The sequence below is a fragment of the Macrobrachium nipponense genome, chromosome 9, assembly GCF_015104395.2.
Source record: "Macrobrachium nipponense isolate FS-2020 chromosome 9, ASM1510439v2, whole genome shotgun sequence".
Taxonomy (NCBI): domain Eukaryota; kingdom Metazoa; phylum Arthropoda; class Malacostraca; order Decapoda; family Palaemonidae; genus Macrobrachium; species Macrobrachium nipponense.
In genome coordinates, this window is record NC_061110.1 from 105,810,571 (window position 1) to 105,834,267 (window position 23,697).

The 23,697-nt window shown below is 35.6% G+C and overlaps 1 protein-coding gene across 1 annotated transcript; it reads left to right on the top strand.

Annotated features, from left to right (window-relative positions):
• Positions 1 to 23,514, top strand: LOC135218171 (protein fem-1 homolog CG6966-like). Its single transcript, XM_064254321.1, has 5 exons — positions 1 to 8; positions 21,800 to 21,947; positions 22,038 to 22,311; positions 22,461 to 22,679; positions 23,096 to 23,514. The coding sequence occupies exons 1-5, from the start codon at positions 1 to 3 to the stop codon at positions 23,287 to 23,289; spliced, it is 843 nt and encodes a 280-aa protein (XP_064110391.1). The 3' UTR covers positions 23,290 to 23,514.
• The last annotated feature ends 183 nt before the right edge of the window (positions 23,515 to 23,697 follow it).

Below are 23,697 nucleotides of genomic sequence, written 5' to 3' on the forward strand. Positions count from 1 at the left end.
ATGGCCAGGTAATTTAACCTTTCCCTCAAGTCCCAAGGGAATCGATTCCCGTTATAAAGGAGGTTATTTCCAAACAGAACGTTTACCCAGTCAACGTGCTGTGAAAAACCGGATCATACCTGATGAAACTGTGCTAAAATTCAAATGGTTTCCTTTTCTTCAGATGGTAAATGCAAACCTCATTGCCGTGCGTCTTAGTATTTGCCGGAATAAATAAATGATCTTATATATGAATTTTTATCACATCAACGTGAATCTTATATATGCATTAAGCTACCAATGTCCTTTAATGTTCAATTCGCTCTACCACGGAATTAATATATTTTCATATATGTTAATAAAAGGGGAAATTTTTAGTTGGTAATAATTCCACCCTCTCCTGGATTCGAAACAGCTCACAGAGGAGCAATCAGGACTTCAGTAACAAATGAAAATTATATTTACGTAAAAACTAATGAAAAAGTGTGAAAATGGTTAATTAAATACAGAAAAATTGCGTGTACGTAAATGGTAAGGGACAAAATATCAAAACAAGGAAACGGCAAAACCTATACCAGCTGGCCGTACTGCAGCCTACGTAGACAGTTGAACATTTATGCTCATGTTACAACAAGATATACGGAAAACCTAAATCCAGATCATTACAAATAGGTGGAAATTCTGTATTGTACTTTAATGGATATGGATATAATTAACGAAAGTACGAATAATCTTAGAAAGAATGGAAATAATTGTTGTTTTGATAAAGACATTTTCCACCATAAAAAAAATAGCCCCACTATATCTTCCAACATTCTTTTCCTTCTAAAAGACTCTGTCTGTGGCTTGCAATAAACTCATTTAAGAACTCATTAGAACGTCTGATTCACTCCTTTTCACCATTTCAGTAAGCGAATTATCTGCATTATTAACTGTTGTCCATATACTGGCTAAATGAGAGTGATTCATGGTAAATGTTTACCGAAATAGTATCTACGTACATACATAAGTTATCTCTCTTCTGTTACCTTACTTTTTTTCTTAAATGTGTCATTTATTGTTTTCCTCTATGTTACCAATCTATACATAATTCTGAATTTCAAAATCCTAATCTTAAAACAAACGTCTTGCTAAGTAGATTTCTAAAGCAAGTTTAATTTCCTCAGCTTAATAATGTTCAAATACATGCAATTAGCTTTTTAACTGTTTTAATTTCTACTATTTTTACTATTATTCTCAATATCGTTACTACCATAGTCATGAACAATACTATTTTTACTACTGCTTCAGCCACTGCCTGGATATTGTCGGTAATCATTTTTATCATTTAATCTAGTGTGTAACGGATTCTGGTATTATTATTATTAGTAGTAGTAGTGGTATTTCTTTTCTTACTAATTATTTTCATAACCCCCAATACTACCAGAGATCAGAGTTTAATTATTGTAGGGGGCTTTCATGTGCCTCACGACACCAAACAAATGCTCTAGATAGCCTTTCCAATATCTATGCTAAAGCAAATATTGTTTTTCATCATATTTAATAGACAAATCGCTAACTCTTACGAAATTATTATTCTTGAAAAAAATTTAACTTCAAATAAGGTAATTTATCTGTCATTAGATTCAAATTCCAAATCCACAGCACGAAAATATGGCACTATTCTTATGGTTGGAGTTCATTATATCGGACCAATTATTGATAGGGGAATATAGAGACTGATGTGATATCCAGTTACCTGACTTCAAGAAGCCTTATTCCCTAAGATATTTTAGAGTATTTGCATATGAATATGATAGTAACTGCATTGCATTTTAACGCGTTGTCCTTATTCCCCACTTACACAAATTTCTTTCATTGTTTTTTTTTTCATTTATACTGAAACATATTGTTACTAGCTTTCATAATTCTCGAATACTTCAATCTGAAACAGCCTTAATATCCAATATAAAAATCTAGAATAAAGAGTATTTCTTATAACCTGTGAAAGTGAGCCTGAGGTCGTTTGGTCCAGTCGACAACATCAGATGGGTGAATCACCCATAGCCCTACAGACTGCTCTATGAGCATGAACCCGTGCTGGCATAAGGCCAGCTGAATCTCAAACACCACCACCCATAATTTGGCTAAGTTTGTTTTAGCTGGCCCGGGGAAAAAAAAAACGGATGTTTACGTAACGGAAAAGTGTAAGAAACATTGCACAGAAATTATCACGTGTATACCTTATATTACGGAAATGTCATTCGACACAGATTTACAGTAAAAGTGATATTATACTTATATAATGAAAATGAGATTTGAATAAATATTGGTGACAATTGTGGAAACGTTTTATTAATATGAAATGATAGGTAACAATATGCAGCTAAGTATCAATGCACAACATATCAAAATAAGGGAGTAAAAAAGCAATGCATAGTGATTCTAATGGTAATAAGTTTTGTTCGGTAACTAAAATACTTATAAATTTACTCTCATCACGCAAACACATACTAACGTACGTACATACATACATACATACATACATACATACATACATATTATATATATATATATATATATATATATATATATATATATATATATATATATATATATATATATATATATATATATATATATATATATATATATATATCTATATATATATATATATATATATATATCTAGATATATATATCTATATATATATATATCTATATATATATATATAGATATATATATATATATATATATATATATATATATATATATATATATATATATATATATATATATATATATATATATATATATATATTACAGATATATCTCAAAATATGATGAATAAATATTGCACAACATTTTTTCATATCAGTTAGGGCTGAGACCAGAATCCCTGGGTGTTGAGGGTAAACGAAGGTGTGGCGAAAAAAGATGCTTGTGTCCTATTGGTGTGTCATACCGTGGGCACCGGTCACACCTCCCTGAGTTAGCCAATCAGAGCACTCCGAGAGACTCTCTCACGCGGTTGTTGCCGAAGCATGGACCCTTCACTCAAAAATATATTCATTATGAAAATTTAATTAGTATTTTTGTTTAAAATTGATCAATTCATTAGACAGTGATCTTTCAATTTAATAGGATGCTTTCCCAGAAAAGAATCTATTTCCTTTACCGAAGGAGCATTGTAAGGATGAGTGAAATGAGATTTGGGATGGCCCGGGTCACCATTGGTCTGGGGATTAAGGACATTTCAAGTTGGCCCCGCCTCTCACTATGCCCACCTGGTATAAATGGACCCAATCTGGGTAAAAATACTCAGTTCTAAGTTTCCTGGAAGTTAAGTGACACGTGACTTGCTTGGTGCAAAAGTGCTTCCAACTTGCTTCAGTTGAAATTCCATCTGCCATAAAATACGCCGAGATGTACAGAACAGACGGTTCTTTTGTATGCGTCACAAAGGTAAGCAAAGTTATAGTATTTGGTATTTATGCTCCTGTTTGTGAAGATAACTAGTTTTTTTAATAGCTTTGAAGATACAGGTATTCAGTTTCTAGCTTTCTCCGGGTCTCTTTAAAATTCTTTGTGGGGCGGGGGGCATCATTGAAATCGTGGCATTGTTTGTGTTACTGGTTTTGTGTAAATATACATCGTATACTTTGGGCGAGACATTTTCGCGATGCAAGTCAAATCGTACTCTACACCACGTTGAAGAGGTTACCACTTGAGTTTAGTTGCTTACTCGGATAATGTGAGTTACTTTATGTAAAGAGAAGGTTTCGTTTCGTCTGGCCAGTTTATCAATAAACATCTGCAATTTCTTCGGCAAAGAATTCCATTGTCCACTATAGAATCCTGTACTAGTCCAAACTCATTATTACTTTATTATTTTATCAAGCATTTATATGTATTTTTATGTACAAATATTTTTTCTTGAATGGTCAATCTCTGAGGTAAAAGTCCCATTTTCATTAGTCAGTATTTAATTTCATAAACGATCTTGATCTAATCCAGCCAACCACCAACTAAGTTCTTGCGTCTTTCACTCTTTAAACATTGGTTTTATTGATTTTGGCTTTCAATATAGATTGTTTTGTTTCATCCCTGAAGATATATTATTGACCTTTTATTTAGTTTTTACCTTGCACTCCATTCAGTTTTTATTTGAGTTTAAAGTTGTCCGTCTATCATAGGAAGCTACTTATCGTAGACAAACCTCCGTTCTTGTTAGATAGGTTTCTCTTAAGATGTGGCTGATTTTGATTAGGTACTGAAACTCATATTTCTCCATTAATTTCAGTTGCTCGGAATGTATATTTTGCTGAACATTTAATTAGAAATAAAATATTTTCCATTTTACCCTACATAAAATAATAGCAATATTATGATATTACAGTATGGTATTTGTCATATTTTCTCGTATTGATAGTTCAGATGATGGAATATATGTTTATTCCTGTTGCTTTGTCATTACTTTAGTCATGAACTGTCATCACTTTGTTCACTTTGCTTGGTTTTATGTATAGACCTCCGCATGGATTGCACCTTTTCAAAATAAGCTGCTTTTTATATTTTATAATCGTCAGTATCGCAGCTCCGGCAGAAGAGCAGTCTTTGGCTCTGTTTTAGATTTGCTTTCTTCTTGTATGATCTTCACTTCAGGCGGTATTTTGTTGTATATACTCTTGGTGTGCAATGTTCAAATGCTCTCTCGCCTGACTTTCATTTTGTTCAAGGATCAAGTAGCCTACATTCTTCACTTGCATGTCTGATTACGATATTCATTAAAGACGGTAAGAAGTATTTTGTACTCCTTGCAACTTTCTTAGTAGGCAGTTAGGGACACCGTAGTGTAAAACGTTGCAGTAGTCAAACCTGGAAAGTATTTGGTTGTAAATTGCTGTTTTCATTGTATCTTCATTTAAGTATTTTCTAATAAGTGCAATGTTTCTCATATGATAGTTACAGGTTTTTACTCTTCTTCTTCTTCTTCTTCTTCCCAGCTTTTTCCCATTTTTATATGGGGTCGCCGTTTCGGATGAGCCGTTTCCATCTATTTCTATCTTGCGCTTCTGCCTCATCATTCCCTTCTCATGTAAATCTCCTCTCACACAGTCCTTCCATCTCTTTCTTGGTCTCCCTCTCTTTCTTCTTCCTTGCACCTCCACTCCCATAGTATGTCTCCCAGCGTGGTCCTCATCTCTCCTCAACAGGTGTCCATACCATCTCAGCCTCCCTCCTGCCACTTTCTTTGATACTTCCACCACCTTAGTTGACCCCCTTATGTAGTCATTTCTGATCCTATCCACTCTTGTTACCCCAGACATCCACCTAAGCATTCTCATTTCTGCCACATCCATCTTCTTCTGCTCTGCTTTTCTCATGCTTGCTGTTTCCGTACCATTACAGCATTGCTGTTCTTACCACCGTCTTGTGAAATTTTCCTTTTAACCTAAGCGGCACTCTTTTGTCACAAAGAACTCCCGAGGCCGCTCTCCAGTTGTTCCAGCCTGCCTGTACCCGATGTTTTACTTCTTCTTCCATACTTCCTCCAGCGTTAACAAAAGATCCCAAATACTTAAACTTATCAACTCTCCTTATTTGCTCTCCACCAAGCTGAATACTTTCTCTATCATCCCCCTCAGTGGTGGTACACATATATTCTGTCTTGGATCTACTTATTCTCATTCCTCTGTCCCTCCAGTACTTGTCTCCATCTTTCCAATTTCACCTCCAGATCTTCCCTGCTCTCTGCCACACAGAACAATATCATCCGCATACAATATGTTCCATGGTACTGTCTCCCTTACTTCCTCTATTATAACATCCATCACTATGTTAAAGATAAATGGGCTCAGAGCCGACCCCTGGTGTAATCCTCCTCTCACCTCAAAACCTTCTGTCTCCCCAACACTGCTCCTCACTCTGGTAAATACATTCCGGTACCTCTCTTGTATCAATCGCACATACTTCTCTGGCACCATCTTCTCCCTCAGGCTCCTCCATACCTCTTGTCTCGGGACTCTGTCATAAGCCTTTTCAAGGTCAATGAATACCATATGTAGGTCCCTTTGTCTTTCCCCGAATTTCTCCATTATTTGCCTCAGACAAAATATACCATCTGTTGTTCCCCTTCCCTTCATAAATCCCATCTGCTCTTTACCTATTTGTACTTCTTCTCTCAGTCTAGCATCTATCATCCTTTCCAGTATCTTCAAAGTGTGGGACATCAATTTAATGCCCCTATAATTACCACACTCTTGGACATCGCCTTTCCCTTTAAAAATTGGATCAATATACTCCCACGCCACTCATTTGGTATCTTTTCCTGTTCAAGGATCTTTATCATAAGATCGTACAGTATATCCCCTCCTTCATCTCCTAATGCTTTCCATTGCCTCCACCGGGATCATGTCTGGTCCGGTTGCCTTCCCATTCTTCATCTTCTTCAGTGCATTTAGTACCTCTTGCCTAGAAAACCTCATTACCATGCCAATGTTCACTTGCCCATCCTCTCTTATTAGTCTATTATTTTCTTCATTTAACAACTGTTCGAAATATTCTTTCCATCTCTTCACAATGTCTTCCTCCTTTCTAAGCACTACACCCTCTTGATTCTTTATTTGTTTGATGTGTGTTATATCTTTGGTGCTCTTATTTCTAGCCTTTGATAGCTTCATCATCTTCTTTAATCCTTCCTTTGTCCCCAGCTCATTATACACATCATCATAACGACTTTGCTTTAGCTTGGGCTACCACCTCCTTTTTCACCACCTTGTTTTTCTCTCTGTACCTATTTCTGTCTTCCACTGACTGTGACTCTTCCCATCTTTTCTTTGCCTCCTTCTTATCTTTTACTACTTTCTCAATGTCTTCATCCCACCACCAACTATCCTTTTCTTCCCATATGATACCAGATTGTCTCTCCTAGCAGCTCCTTTCCATGCCTTCTTATTACTGCTGCATTTCGTGCCCACCATTCTTGAACATCTTCAATCCCTATATCAATATCCTCCAAAAACCCTCCTCTTAAATTCTACCTCTTAAATTCTCTCTTCTTATCCCCTTCCTTCTGTAATTCGTACCATTTAATTTTCCTTATCCCTTTAGCTTTGGTTTTTCTTTCCCTTTTCAACTTCAAGTCCATACATAGCAGCCTGTGTTGGGGGGCTACATGGTCGCCTGGAATAACTTTGCAGTTCTTGACCTCCACCAGATTTATCCTTTTTATACAAGAAATAGTCTATCTGGGAGAATCTTCCCCCACTCCTATATGTTATTAGGTGTTCCCTTTTCTTCTCAAAAAATGTGTTTACTATTGCCATGTCGAATGACACAGCAAAGTCCACTACACTCTCTCCTTCTGGGTTTCTCTCCCCAATTCCATGGCCCCCATGCACCCGCCCAATCGCCTCATTTTCACTTCCGACATGGCCATTTCAAATCTGCCCCAACTATCACCCTCTCATGCTCTTCCAGTTCTTGCATTATTCCATCCATGTCTCTCCAGAAATTTCCCTTCTCTTCTTCTGTGCAACCAACTTGTGGTGCATATGCGCTTATAATATTCAGAATCTCTCCTCCATAACATATCTTCAATCTGATGATACGGTCATTCTTTCTATGCACTTCTATTACCGAGTTCTTTAGTTCACTAGACAGTACTATGCCAACTCCATTTCTACCTTGTTTATTTGCTCCACTATAATATAGCTTATATCCATCTCCCAACTCTTTAGCTTTATTTCCTTTCCACCGCGTTTCTTGCCACCACACAACATCTACTTTCTTTTCTCTCATCAAGTCAGCCAATTCTCTACCTCTCCCAGTCATGGACCCAACATTTAGCTGACATACTCTGAACCCAATGTGAGCTCGCTTCTTTAGCTGCACCCGCTCCTGATGCAGTAGCCCTCGCCTTACCACAGAGTTAGGGCGATGTCTCTGTGCGTCGTTTACGGAGTACGCCCTAGCATTACCTCTTTCCATATTTCGGCTCATTCCATTTTTGGTTTTGGCACAGATTTTTACAGCCGGATGCCCTTCCTGACACCAACCCTCCCTATTTATCCGGGCTTGGGACCGGCACCCATAAGGACTTGGTTGCCCCCCCAGGTGGCTAGGTTAGTTACAGGTTTTTACAATATGCAATATATGGCATCAAGTATAATGTTGAGTTGTTTCAAGTGTTTTCCCGTTTATTAGTGAACTACCGTTTTGATAAGTACGATGGATTCGATATTGCCTGTAGCGTATATTTTTTTTTTTATACAAGCAAGCTTTTCAGTATTTGGAAAGGTTGTCTGTGCTAAACTCATATATAGAGCTCAATCACTCACGGGAACCGGGTCATTTTATCAATAGGTGTATTTTACTTTTCTTGTCTTCTTTTTTTTTCAAAGTCATTTATGTTCAGTTCTTCAAACTTACTGAATTTGCTATTTGTCATGGTGATCACTGGGAGATCTGGAGGGACCTCCTTTTCTAAACTATGCTTCAAAGTAGTTAAAGTTATCGGTTAGGTTTTTGTGGCCACTATAGTTACAACAGGTAGAACTTTTTCTTTCTTGAGTCTCAATATTCTGTCTAAATTCTCGTGGATTGTTTGGGGGTAATTTTCTCTTCACTAGGCATTAATTGTAATATACTGTCTTGGTTTTTATAATCAAGTCATTGTGCTGGTCTTTGGCCTGGCTGTTTTGTACAGTGACCAATTTTCATGACTTCAATGATTCTTTTAATCTGTTCCATAGATCTTCCATTCTTCTTTTCTTTTTCTTAGCTTAACGTAAATCACGGTTAATCCACTTGGCATTTTCTTTAACTATTATTTGCGTTGTTGCTTATGGACATTTTTCATTGCAGCTTGACACCAATATACTTTCGCTATAGACTGTAAAACAGCTTACAGGTTATTCCTCATATTACACCTGCGCTCCTAGCTTGTTTCTCTAATATTTTCTTTACGCTCTCAAGTGATAGTTTTTTCAGTGCATAGCCTTTCCAGATATATGCTGAGCGTAATTAGTTTATATATTGAAGATATACCACATTCAGACTTAATCTCGTTATAATAAGGTCGATGGTATGGTTCGTTAATGACGTCGGTTTTCTCACATCATTCACAAGGTCATGGTTTTCAAGTAACTATAAATTCTTTGACATAATTATCATTATCATCTAAATGTAGGTTGTAATCACCACAAATCAGTGTGTTTTTGTTATCAGTTAACAAGTCGAAGAAGTAACTGAATTAGTCTAGGAACTATCTCTTATGATTTTCATGTGTTTGTTTGTGTGTGTCATTTTGGTGTTGATTCAAATGTACTGAACACATTTTGATCCATTATAGATACTTTGCAAAGATTCCCACTTCACCATCATTTTTGTATTCTCTCAGTTCACAATCAAAGTTGTGAGACCCTTGTGTCACTTCGTTTATTTCATACTAGAATAATCACATACATTATTGCTAAGCTAAGTCTCCGTTACCATGCATATATTTAGATTGTGATCGTTTATATAATTTCTAATAGTGTTGATTTTATTTCCTACTGAAAGCATGTCTATCAAATTGCACAGATTATTAGTCAAAACCATGATCCGTATTATTTTATAGATTTGACACACGTTCTTCATATATTATGTACTTACTGCCATCATATGCGTTATGTTTGGTATCTCTATGGCCTTTCTTTAAACGATGTTTACACTTTAATGTGGGTTTTATGATTTTCACCACATTTAGGGCAAATTTGGTCTTTTTTACAATTTGTTGCGCCATGACCAAATTACTGACATTTATAGCATTGATAGGGCATGTATTTTTATGTACAAATATTTTTTGTACATTTTTTGTACAGTCCTGCAAGATGGGTACAGTCTACACAACTTGTCACCTTTATCATAGATAGCCTTTCGTATTTGTGGTGTGCGTTTGATGATATAGTGCTTATATTTATCTATCCATGGATTTTTCTTGACAATGCTACTCATCCTTCGTGACATATGCTACTTTTATTTTGGGTTTTAGGTTATCCTTCTCATTTACTGTTATATTACTGATGATTTTCTGAATCTCTGTTTTCGTCTTTTCCAAGTTTTTCCTATCTGGAAACCTTACAAATATCTGTCCATCTCTTGTTGTTTTAACCTGTTCAACTGGCGCCGTTGTTTTACTCATAATTTCCTTCTTTTTATTTGCTGCTGCGCTCTCTTTGTTTGTAAATTTGATAAAAGGCACTTTTCTGTTTTTAGTGACTTTGCATAAGTTTTTTCCTGCTTTGTAATAATCTTTACGTTTTTATCTACATTGTCAATTTTGTTTTGAGTTTATAACAGTTTTTTTTTTACCTGGCATTTCGCCCAGTTTCTAATCACACGTGGAAATTTCTGTATCCATTCATGGTATAACCTGGCACTTATTCGTCTCTAAGCTATAATGAAGGCGATTCAAGTATAATGAAATTATAATGATTCTAACACGAATTAATACTAAATTTCCCTTGGCATCTGAATAACACTGAGGCGATACTGAATATGTATTTTCAACAAAGCTCATGTTCCCTGGCTTTAAGTTTACCACGTTTACTAAAAGATAAATGAAACTGAGACGAATACCTTTATTTACTGAATGAAGGGTTGTAGCATATCTTTATTGACTGCATCAATGGTTGAAGCACATTTTTATTTGCTGATTCGAGGGTTGAAGCACATTTTTATTTACTGAATCAAGGGTTGCATCACATTTTTATTTACTAAATCAAAGGTTGCAGCACATTTTTATTTACTGATTCGAGGGTTGAAGCACATTTTTATTTACTGAAAGCATGTCTATCAAATTGCACAGATTATTAGTCCAAACCATGATCCGTATTATTTTATAGCTTTGACACACGTTCTTCATATACTATGTACTTACTGCCATCATATGCGTTATGTTTGGTATCTCTATGGCCTTTCTTTAAACGATGTTTACACTTTAATGTGGGTTTTATGATTTTCACCACATTTAGGGCAAATTTGGTCTTTTTTACAATTTGTTGCGCCATGACCAAATTACTGACATTTATAGCATTGATAGGGCATGTATTTTTATGTACAAATATTTTTTGTACATTTTTTGTACAGTCCTGCAAGATGGGTACAGTCTACACAACTTGTCACCTTTATCATAGATAGCCTTTCGTATTTGTGGTGTGCGTTTGATGATATAGTGCTTATATTTATCTATCCATGGATTTTTCTTGACAATGCTACTCATCCTTCGTGACATATGCTACTTTTATTTTTGGGTTTTAGGTTATCATTTACTGTTATATTATTGATGATTTTCTGAATGTCTGTTTTCGTCTTTTCCAAGTTTTTCCTATCTGGAAATCTTACAAATATGTGTCCATCTCTTGTTGTTTTAACCTGTTCAACTGGCGCCGTTGTTTTACTCATAATTTCCTTCTTTTTATTTGCTGCCGTGCTCTCTTTGTAAATTTGATAAAAGGCACTTTTTTTTGTCTTTAGTGACTTTGCATAAGTTTTTTCCTGCTTTGTAATAATCTTTACGTTTTTATCTACATTGTCAATTTTGTTTTGAGTTTATAACAGTTTTTTTTTTACCTGGCATTTCGCCCAGTTTCTAATCACACGTGGAAATTTCTGTATCCATTCATGGTATAACCTGGCACTTATTCGTCTCTAAGCTATAATGAAGGCGATTCAAGTATAATGAAATTATAATGATTCTAACACGAATTAATACTAATTTTCCCTTGGCATTTGAATAACACCAAGGCGATACTGAATACGTATTTTCAACAAAGCTCATGTTCCCTGGCTTTAAGTTTACCACGTTTACTAAAAGATAAATGAAACTGAGACGAATACCTTTATTTACTGAATGAAGGGTTGTAGCATATCTTTTATTGACTGCATCAATGGTTGAAACACATTTTTATTTATTGAAATCGTGACATTGTTTGTGTAACTGAAATCGTGACATTGTTTGTGTAACTGATTTTGTGTAAATATACATAGTATACTTTGGGCGAGATATTTTCGCGATGTAGGTCAAATCGTACTCGACACCACGTTAAAGAGGTTACCACTTAAGTTTAGTTGCTTACTTGGATAATGTGAGTTACTTTATGTAAAGAGAAGGTTTCGTTTCGTCTGGCCAGTTTACCTGCAATTTCTTCGGCAAAGAATTCTATTGTCCACTATAGAATCCTGTACTAGTCCAAACTCATTATTACTTTATTATTTTATCAAGCATTTATATGTATTTTTATGTACAAATATTTTTTCTTGAATGGTCAATCTCTTAGGTAAAAGTCCCATTTTCATTAGTCAGTATTTAATTTCATAAACAATTTTGATCTAATCCAGCCAACCACCAACTAAGTTCTTGCGTCTTTCACTCTTTAAACATTAGTTTTATTAATTTAGGCTTTCAATATAGATTGTTTTGCTTCATCCCCGATGATATATCATTGACCCTTTATTTAATTTTTATCTGGCACTTCATTCAGTTTTTATTTGCTGTTAAAGTTGTCAGTCTATCACTTGAAGCCACTTGTCGTAGACAAACCTCCGTTCTTGTTAGATAAGTTTCTCATATGTGGCTGATTTTGATTAAGTACTGAAACTCAGATTTCTCCATTAATTTAAATTGGTCGTAATGTATATTTTGCCATTTTCTCCTACATAAAATAATAGCAATATTATGGTATTAGTGTGTGGTATTTGTCATATTTTCTCGTACTGATAGTTCAGGAGATGCTTTGTTTAACGAACATTCTCAGATGATAGATCATAAGTTTAGTTCTGTAGCTTTGTCTTAATTTAGTCATGAACTGCCATCACTTTGTTCACTTTGCTTGGTTTTATGTAAAGACCTCCGCATGGATTGCGCATTTTCAAAATAAGTTGGTTTTTATATTTTATAATTGTCTTTTAGCTTTTTCTCGTCATTATCGTAGCTCCTGCAGAATAGCAGTATTTAGCTCTGTTTTAGATTTGCTTTCTTGTATGATCTTCACTTCAGGCGGTATTTTGTTGTATACTCTTGGTGTGCAATGTTCAAATGCTCTCTCGCCTGACTTTATTTGTTCAAGGATCAAATAGCCTATATTCTTCACTTGTATGTCTGATTACGATATTCATTCAAGACAGTAAGAAGTATCTTGTACTCCTTGCAATTTTCTTGGTAGGCAGTTAGGGAGACCGTAGTGTACAACGTTGCAGTAATCAAGCCTCGAAAGTGTTTGATTGTAAATGGCTGTTTTCAAAGTATCTTCATTTAAGTATTTGCTGATAATTGCAATGTTTCTAGTATGATAGTTACAGGTTTTTACAATATGCAATATATAAGTATAATGTTGAGATTTTTCAAGTGTGTCCACGTTTATTCGTGAACTACCGTTTTGATAAGTACGATAGGTATATGTTCTTTTATCACATTTTCCTTTGTAGGACGGCTTTATACAAGCGAGGTTTTCAGTATTTGGGAAGGCCGCCTGTGCTAAACTCATTTGGACAATATTAAAATATAAATCTCGCAACTGATCCAAGGTTTTTGCCTCTTAAATCATTTTAACAATGGGTGTTTTTTTTTCTCATCGTTTTTTCAAAGTCATTCATGTTCAGTTCTTCAAATTTACTGAATTTGCTATTTGTCATGGTGATCACTGGGAGATCTGGAGGGACCTCCTTTTCTAAACTATGCTTCAAAGTAGTTAAAGTTATCGGCCTGGTATTTGTGGGTATTTTTCTTAATTGTAATATATTGTCTTGGTTTTTATAATCAAGTCGTTATGCTGGTTTCTGGTCTGGCTGTTTTCTTTTTATTAATTAATTAATTTATTTATTATTATTATTTTTTTTTTTTTTGTACAGTGACCAATTTTCATTACTTCTTGATTCTTTCAATATTTTCCATAGGTCTCCCTTTTTTTTTCTTAGTTTCACATAGATCACTGTTAATCCACTGGGCATTTTCTTTAGCTATTATTTGCCTCGTCCCTTCTGGATATATATCATGGCAGCTTGACACCAATATACTTTTGCTATAGACTGTAAAGGAGCTTACACAAACCTGGTCGCCTGTCGGGTATTATTCCTCAAATTACACCCACACTCCTGGCTTGTTTCTGTTATATTTTCTTTTTGCTCTCAACAATAAATTCATCAGCTTTAAAGTTGGTTTTCTTTCTGTAAGTGAAAGTATTTTTAGTGCTTAGCCTTTCCAGATATATGCTGAATGTAACTAGTTTATGTATTGCGGATATCACATGTTTAGACTCTACTTGTATGCACTGGTAACCTCGTTTTTGTTTTGTATCACTAGGCCAATGATGTGGTTCAATAATTGACGTCGTTTTCATACAACATTTACAAGGTCATGGCTTTAGAGTAACTATCAATTCTTTGTTATCATCTAAATGTAAGCTGAAGTCACCACAAATCAGTGTCTGTTTGTTATCAGTTAACAAGTCGAGGAAGTAACTGAATTAGTCTAGGAACCTCTTACTTGTGCTTTGTGGTTTGCGAACTGCTATGATTTGTGTGTGTTTATTTGTGTGTCATTTTGGTGCTGATTTATTCAAATGTACTGAAAAATGTTGATTCATTTTTGTGAGACCGTGGCGACACTTCGTTTGTTTTTTTACTAGAATAATCACTTACATTATTGCTTAGTTAAGTCTCCGTTAGCATGCATATATTTAGGTTGTGATCGTTTATAGGGTTTCTAATAGTGTTGGTTTTATTTCCTGCTGGCTGTATGTCTATTAAATTGTACAGGAGATTATTAGTCAAAGCCATGATCCGTATCATTTTATACCTTTGATACATGTTCAATATATACTTATTGCCATCATATGCGCTATGTTTAGTATCATTATGGCCTTCCTTTAAACAATTCATTTGATTTGTGATTTTCACCACATTAAGGACAAACTTGGTATTTTTTACAATTTGCTGCGCTATGACCAATTTCCTGATTTTAATAGCATTGATAGGGCATGTAACAGTCGTAAAAGTTGGGTACAGTGTACACAACTTGTCACGTTTATCATAGGTAGCCTTTCGTATTTGTGGTGCGCATTTGATGATATAGCGATTATATTTGTCATCTTTGGTTTTCATATCTTTTACAATGTTTGGGTCGTTATTTTCAGATGATATGTGGTTCCCTAATTTTTATATACATATTCACACATATTCATACATAAGTATGCATACAACCGTTCTGAAAAGACTATAAAAACAAGAAAAAAATTACAGTCGTCATCGCCGTGCACATATTCAAACCCATAACATTGATGGAGTGAGTGAAAAAATATTTCAGAAATGAGATTATCTATCCATGGATTTTTCATCCTTCGAGACATATGCTACTTTTATTTTTTTGTGTTGAAGGTTACCCTTATCTTTTACTGGTATATTACTGATGATTTTCTGAATCTCCGTTTGGTCTTTTCTAAGTTTTTCCTACCTGGAAATCTTACAAAAAAAAAAAAAGTGTCCATCTCTTGTTGTTTTAACCTGTTCAACTGGCGCCGTTATTTTACTCATAATTTCCTTCTTTTTTATTTGCTGCTGTGCTCTCTTTGTTTGTAAATCTGATCAAAGGCACTTTTTTGTCTTTAGTGACTTTGCATAAGTTTTTTTCTAGCTTTGTAATAATCTTTACGTTTTTATCAACATTGTCAATTTTGTTTTGAGTTTATAACAGTTTTTTTCTGGCTTTTTGCTCAATTTCTATTCACACGTGGAAATTTCTGTACCCATTCATGGTGTAGCCTGAGACTCATTCGTCTCTATGCTATAATGAAGGAGATTCAGGTATGATGAAATGATAATGAGTAACACGAATTAACACTAATTTTCCCTTGGCATTTGAATAACATAGGCGGTATAAATTGAATACGTATTTTCAACAAAGTTCATGTTCCCTGGCTTTAAGTTTACCAATGAAACTGAAGCGAATACCTTTATTTACTGAATCAAGGGTTGAAACTTATCTTTATTTGCTGATTCAAAAGTCTAAGTATATCTTTATTTACTGAATCAAGGGTTCAAGCACATATATTTACAGATTCATGGGTCAAAGCATATCTATTTACTGAAGCATGGGTTGTAGCATATCTTTATTTACTGAATCAAGGGTTGAAGCATACCTTTATTTACTGAATCAAGGGTTGAAGCATACCTTTATTTACTGAATCAAGGGTTGTAGCGTATCTTTTTTATTTACTGATTCAAGGATTGAAGCATATCTTTATTTACTGAATCAGGGGTTGAAGCATGTTTTTTTTAATTTTACTGAATCAAGGTTTGAAACATCTCTTTATTTACTGAATCAGGGGTTGTAGCATATTTTTATTTCCTGAATCAAGGTTTGAAACATCTCTTTATTTACTGAATCAGGGGTTGAAGCATGTTTTTATTTAATGAATCAATTTGGGTTGAAGCATATCTTTATATTTTGATTCAAAGGTTGAAGAATATCTATTTACTGATTCAAAGGTTGAAGCGCATCTTTATCAGCTGATTCAAGGGTTAAAATTAACACATAAGAGTACCTTGGAATTACTGTTTTTGAGTTTTGAAATAAGATGTTCATGAAGACGCTCCAGATTTTCTATATTTCTTATTTTACTTATGTATAGTCTTCTAGAAGCGCAACAATTTTCGTGAACTCCTGGGTTTATTAAATGGCTCATTTTCAGAATTACATAAAAAGGCTACAAAAATACAACACGGAAGGAACACTTAACGCTGACACCAGTATTTGATAGGAATGTTATTCCAATGATCAAAACCTTATAGGTCAGAAGTTGAAGCGATGGTGCAATACATTACTACCCTAAACATACTCTCTTTGCACTTTGATACATTTTTATCTATTTGTTTATTAATTTATTTTTTCCATTTTTTACTAAGTGGGGTATCTTCAGTCTGTTTTCTCCTTTACCTAATCTCACTTCTTCCTAGCGAACACCATATTCTTTGGAAGCTTGAATTTCAAGCCAATGGACCCCTGTGGGCTTGTTCATATGAATAGGTTTCATCTTCTGAATAATAATGATAATAATTATTATAATAATAATAATGTGTACATAAGTGCCGGTATATGCATAAAAAAGTTAGTGAAATAATTAAAATCTGCATACAATACTTTATAACAATAAGAGAAACGAAATTTATAAATACATTTCATCTGCGAAAGAAGCTTGGCTATGAAAATATTGTTTCACGAGAATCTTGTGCATAACATGACCATGTAGGAGTAGATTTATTCACCACCAATGAGAGTAAATATTCCAGAAATTAGTTTATTATTATTATTATTAGTAGTAGTAGTATTAGTATTATTGATATTATTGTTGCTGTTGAAAGTGATTGCTGCATCGGCTGCATTAATCATGTATAGAATCTTCTTTATATTTTATGATTGCGATGCAGTACTACAGGAAAAGCAGTAATCGGAAATATTCAGAAGACTCTACAAGATTAATATAGTTGATAAAGTAATCACTTTCCACAGTAAATGTCTGAAAGAGGGTCTCTTGGTATTATTATTATTATTATTATTATTATTATTATTATTATAAGTAATTGCTACCTCAGCTGCGTTAATTTATAAAGGTTGCTCTGTATTTTTTCTAATTATTGTTTTCTCATTATAGCTTAAACTTTGTCTATTACCTATTTAAGATGTGCCAACCTTCGGTGCGTTGCTCACCAGTTTAAATAACAATAAGAAAACAATGATTAGATAAATAGAGAAGAACCTTTATGAAAATAACGCACCTGAGGCAGCAATTACTTTTAATAAAAACATGTTTAAAAGAAGGTTTACTTCCAGCATATTATTATTATTATTAATAATAGTATTGATAATAATATCAGTCCACCCTCAGCTTCCCAACCCGAGGATGTCTGACAGCTCTAGACGAAAGTTCGCTTTCTTCAAGAGAGAGAGAGAGAGAGAGAGAGAGAGAGAGAGAGAGAGAGAGAGAGAGAGGAAATTGTTTAATAACTTTGATGACTATGTGTTACGACCCTTGTTGGGCCGTGGTGCAGGTTTGTCTGCACTAAAGGATGTACACTCAGTGTTGTTACAGAGTATCCAGCAAAAGATGGTCAATGGAGACGAAAACACTCAGGAAAACTCAACAATATTTATTAACAAACAAAAAATAATCAAAGTCAACCTTGTGACTGCCAAGGACAAATTCTAGTCCTTAAATAATCCCTTGGGATTCCTAACTACTAAAAACTAAGCCCTAAACAGAGATAGAGAGAAACACATGAATGCAAATACAACAAAATATGCAATATAACTGGCCAGATCAAAATGAATAAGATAACCAATACCTATAACTAAATAGGATGGGAAGGAAGGCGAAGAGTAACAGGGAGAAAACACTTAAATCTCCTACCTATGTTGATAATCTAAACTTATAATATAAACAAATATAAAAGCCACGAGGCTGTTAACATCATAAGAATAATTATAACCAAACAAACAAAAGGGACAGCAAATTCCAACTGTCTCGACAGTTCATTATAAGATATATCTATATATATATATACAAATAATAATAACAAAAAAATATCTCCTCACACTCTGAGGGGAAGGGGAGTCCGTGATCCAGGACTAATAATAAAGGTCTTGCCTTACAGTAGGCCGTGATCCAAATATTTCAGAACTCTGCTGACAGGGGAGTACAGAAGCACCAGGAAGGAGGAGTCGAGAGGTCCTGCACGACCATACAAAAAGGAACGCTTACCTGGGATCTGTCTCCCTACTTGACTTCTGACGGGCATCAAGGCCCCCACAGCTGCAATAACCAAGGCGTCCTGGAAAAGCAAATGCTTCTAACACCTCAGGAAAACTCTTCCACTGAGGTGGCAGTGAGATAAGTCCGCAGGTGGCACAAATCACCTGCAATACAAGCAGGACGCAACACCGCAGGTGGCCAGAAGCGTACCTGCGAAGGACAGCACTCAAAGTACAGCGTACACAACACCGCAGGTGGCCAGATGTGTACCTGCGAAGGGCGGCTCAAAGTACTCCCAAAAGCGTCGATAAAATATATTAAGAGCGGCAGCTGCAGAGCAAAAAAGGGACAGCCTCTGTAGATAGCCCGAACTGTCTGCCCAAACACTCGTTCTGTCTCTTCTCACCTCCTTCACCGAGGGCTCCAGTCACGTACCCAAAACGTAAACAAAAAAGATACAAGTGTAAAAGGGTAATTCAAAAACTTTAACGAGCGGGGAGGAGGCGCAAAATCACCACACTACAACTTAACTTTCGTAATATATATACAATACAAATTTCCTTAAAAATAAATACTTAAATACTAAATGCCTTAATATTAAATGTTAACAAAATCACAAGGTTGACTAAAAACTGAAAAATTACGTTAACATCTGATACCTTCCTCCCCGAAGAAAAAAAAATTTAAGCCAGAATTTTTTTTAATAAATGTAGTACTAACAAACCTGTAAGGAAAGAATAAAGACAATCTACAACAGGCAACATACAATAATAGAGCAACAAATCTGAAACCAAATTATATTACATCAACAGAAAATACCATTGGGGAATGCAAACCAAAAAGCTTATATAGCTTACCATTATTTTAAAGATCAAGTGATGATACCATACTCTGAACCCAAAGACAAGGCATGGCAAAGGCCACGGACATGACAATAACAACATACCCATAGTTTAAACAGGATCATAAAAGTCACAAATCCCAAGTCTAAGGAAACCAACCTACTTAACTTTACCTAAATAAACTTACAGGCACACACAGGCCTACACCTTAACCTACATACACCAACAATATAGTCCAAAAGTCATTATATATATTCATCAATTCAAAGTCCAAAGTATATTGTGACAAATCAATAATTGGCTAGGAACCAAGGGCAATATCATAAAATATTAAGTGTATAACCTTCATACAAACCTCAACAACTGGCAATCGCCAAACCGTATAATAAAAATAAACAGGTATTAACAAATAAACCTACTAAATTCAAACCTATAAAACTTGCAGGAACATTGAAACCATACTATATTCAAAAAATAATTTTTTTCATATAACCTATTGGAGAAACAATCACGGTCGCGTACGAGAGAGAAAGGCAATTGTTACGACCCTTGTTGGGCCGTGGTGCAGGTTTGTCTGCACTAAAGGATGTACACTCAGTGTTGTTACAGAGTATCCAGCAAAAGATGGTCAATGGAGACGAAAACACTCAGGAAAACTCAACAATATTTATTAACAAACAAAAAATAATCAAAGTCAACCTTGTGACTGCCAAGGACAAATTCTAGTCCTTAAATAATCCCTTGGGATTCCTAACTACTAAAAACTAAGCCCTAAACAGAGATAGAGAGAAACACATGAATGCAAATACAACAAAATATGCAATATAACTGGCCAGATCAAAATGAATAAGATAACCAATACCTATAACTAAATAGGATGGGAAGGAAGGCGAAGAGTAACAGGGAGAAAACACTTAAATCTCCTACCTATGTTGATAATCTAAACTTATAATATAAACAAATATAAAAAGCCACGAGGCTGTTAACATCATAAGAATAATTATAACCAACAAACAAAAGGGACAGCAAATTCCAACTGTCTCGACAGTTCATTATAAGATATATCTATATATATATATCAAATAATAATAACAAAAAAATATCTCCTCACACTCAGAAGGGGAGTCCGTGATCCAGGACTAATAATAAAGGTCTTGCCTTACAGTAGGCCGTGATCCAAATAATTTCAGAACTCTGCTGACAGGGGAGTACAGAAGCACCAGGAAGGAGGAGTCGAGAGGTCCTGCACGACCATACAAAAAGGAACGCTTACCTGGGATCTGTCTCCCTACTTGACTTCTGACGGGCATCAAGGCCCCCACAGCTGCAATAACCAAGGCGTCCTGGAAAGCAAATGCTTCTAACACCTCAGGAAAACTCTTCCACTGAGGTGGCAGTGATAAGTCCGCAGGTGGCACAAATCACCTGCAATAACAAGCAGGACGCAACACCGCAGGTGGCCAGAAGCGTACCTGCGAAGGACAGCACTCAAAGTACAGCGTACACAACACCGCAGGTGGCCAGATGTGTACCTGCGAAGGGCGCTCAAAGTACTCCCAAAAGCGTCGATAAAATATATTAAGAGCGGCAGCTGCAGAGCAAAAAAGGGACAGCCTCTGTAGATAGCCCCGAACTGTCTGCCCAAACACTCGTTCTGTCTCTTCTCACCTCCTTCACCGAGGGCTCCAGTCACGTACCCAAACGTAAACAAAAGATACAAGTGTTAAAAGGGTAATTCAAAAACTTTAACGAGCGGGGAGGAGGCGCAAAATCACCACACTACAACTTAACTTTCGTAATATATATACAATACAAATTTCCTTAAAAATAAATACTTAAATACTAATGCCTTAATATTAAATGTTTTAACAAAATCACAAGGTTGACTAAAAACTGAAAATTACGTTAACCATCTGATACTATGGTATCATAGTTTATCTGTAAAATTCAAATATATACACCAAATTTGGCTCTGTATTTGATTACGACTTCTATATGCGCTCTACTAGCCTGTTTAAGTAGCACGGAAAAAGCCGCTATTCGGAAACTAGGGAAGAATCTCTACAAGTAACTCTGCTGAAGATGCCATTAATTTTAATAAAGTACGCTTGAGAGATGGTGAGCTTCCTGAGTACACTATTATTATTATTATTATTGCTGTGTTGTTGCTACTTTTGTTGGTTATTTCATTCTTGTACTGTGCATTTTCAGACGTTCCCATCGGGCGTTAAGTACTGCGTTGAGAGAGTCAAGGAGGGGCGGGATTCGATACTGTGTACGGCAGCTCTTCTTGGACACACGAACTGTGTCAGGATCCTCGTTGAATACAGAGGCGCAGACGTCGAAGAACTTGGCTCAGGTAAGTCATTTGAAATGTACATCGACCGACAGGTTTCCCTGACTTGCTGTATTTAGAGGATGACTGAAAACTCGAATAGTTTTTCATAAGATTTCTCTGACATTGATAAATAAGAAGTTTATTTGCAGCCTCAGACAGACCATTGAATTGTTGTTCTTTGCAGTTTCGGCTGGAGGGCCTCTCCTGTCTGGAGTTAGTCCTTTATGGTGCGCTGCTTTCGAAGAGCATTACTGGGTTGTCGCCTATCTTCTTTCTAAAGGCGCCAATCCAAATGGCGATACGAGTTTCTACAGCACTCCATTGCAAGCTGCATGTGAGCTAGGGTACTTCCATATTGTCAGACTTCTTGTGGAACACGGGGCCTGTGAGTTTTCAATGCACTTGGGTTTTAATATTGTTTTATATGAGAGTGTGCTAACATTAAGTGTTACATTTTGTTGTAAACTGCTGTATAGTTTTTGTCTTTAGGTCGAGAAGTTTCTTGTAATTCATTGATCGGTCTATTTCCCCCAGACATCGAGGCTGCTGATAACCGCGCTGTCACTTGCCTGATGCTTGCTTCCTTCGGCGGCCATTTGGAAATCGTGAATTACCTTTTGGAAGTGGGCGCTGATGTGAACAGCAAAAACATAGAAGGCGAAAGCGCACTCCACGCATGCGCAAAGGCAGGACATCTGGATGTAATGAAACTGTTGCTGGAACACAACGCTCGGATGGGTGCCGACTATTCTGGTGAGTCTTGCTTGACATTCCTGGATGTTACGTATTCTTATCCAGATCTTGACCGACCTGGATTCCAGCGCTGTCATGTGATAGGTTTTATGCCAGAATTATAATTCCAAGAAACATAAGAAAGACTAGCATACTGCACTTCTCCACGTATTTGTTCCCAGGATTAATGTCTCTGGCCTAAAAACTTATTTTTCTAATATATATTAAATTTCTAATTGAACGCAAGTGCAACAAATGATTTTGATGGCTCTAATGAATGTTATTTCCAAGAAATGAAAAGAAAAGTAGTTCAACTATTCAAACACCGTAGTTCCATTAGTCCAAGTAACAATAAATATCTCCCTTTTTTGAATGGAATCATGTGAACACTAAGTAAATTAAACTTATTCCTCTATTCATTGTCTTCCCTTTACCAGGATTAACGCCTTTGCTTGTGGCAAGCTCTCGTGGTCATCGGGACATGGTAGAATATCTGTTAAGTAGAAATGACCTGGTATCTGCAAAAGAGAAAGCTGATGCATTGGAGCTACTTGGAGCTTCCCTTTTCAGCAGTACGGAAGATATAGTCGCTACAGTTAATTACTGGAAATCAGCAATCAATCAGAGGTAAGTTTTCCAGCACCGGTGCTGCTTAATAATGAAAGCTTTTTCTGTATGATACTGTGAATGCACTAATCTACGTATTATTCTCTGGCATTATTGGTTAGCTAAAATAATTTTTATATATTTTTGATTCGAGTTACCTAAATGTTGCAATATATTTCCAGGTACGTCAATGGCGCCCTCATTTATCCAAAAACCCACGATAATTTGTCTTGTCCTTCAGATGGGGAGTTCAGTGAAGTCAACACCTTGGAGGAATTAGAAAGTATAGAATTAGATCCTCAAGAAGTTCAATTGCAGGCACTTCTCGTGATGGAAAGGATTTTAGGCCCTGGTCACTTGCAAACAATGAAGAATATTAATAAAATAGGGATTGCTTATGTAAACAGCTATGCTATAAAACGATGCATCAAGT

Coding starts and splice junctions, on each gene's coding strand:
- LOC135218171 (XM_064254321.1), top strand. Junction 21,948..22,037: donor CGTCGAAGAACTTGGCTCAG/GTAAGTCATTTG, acceptor GTTTTTCATAAG/ATTTCTCTGACATTGATAAA. Junction 22,312..22,460: donor TCTTGTGGAACACGGGGCCT/GTGAGTTTTCAA, acceptor TATTTCCCCCAG/ACATCGAGGCTGCTGATAAC.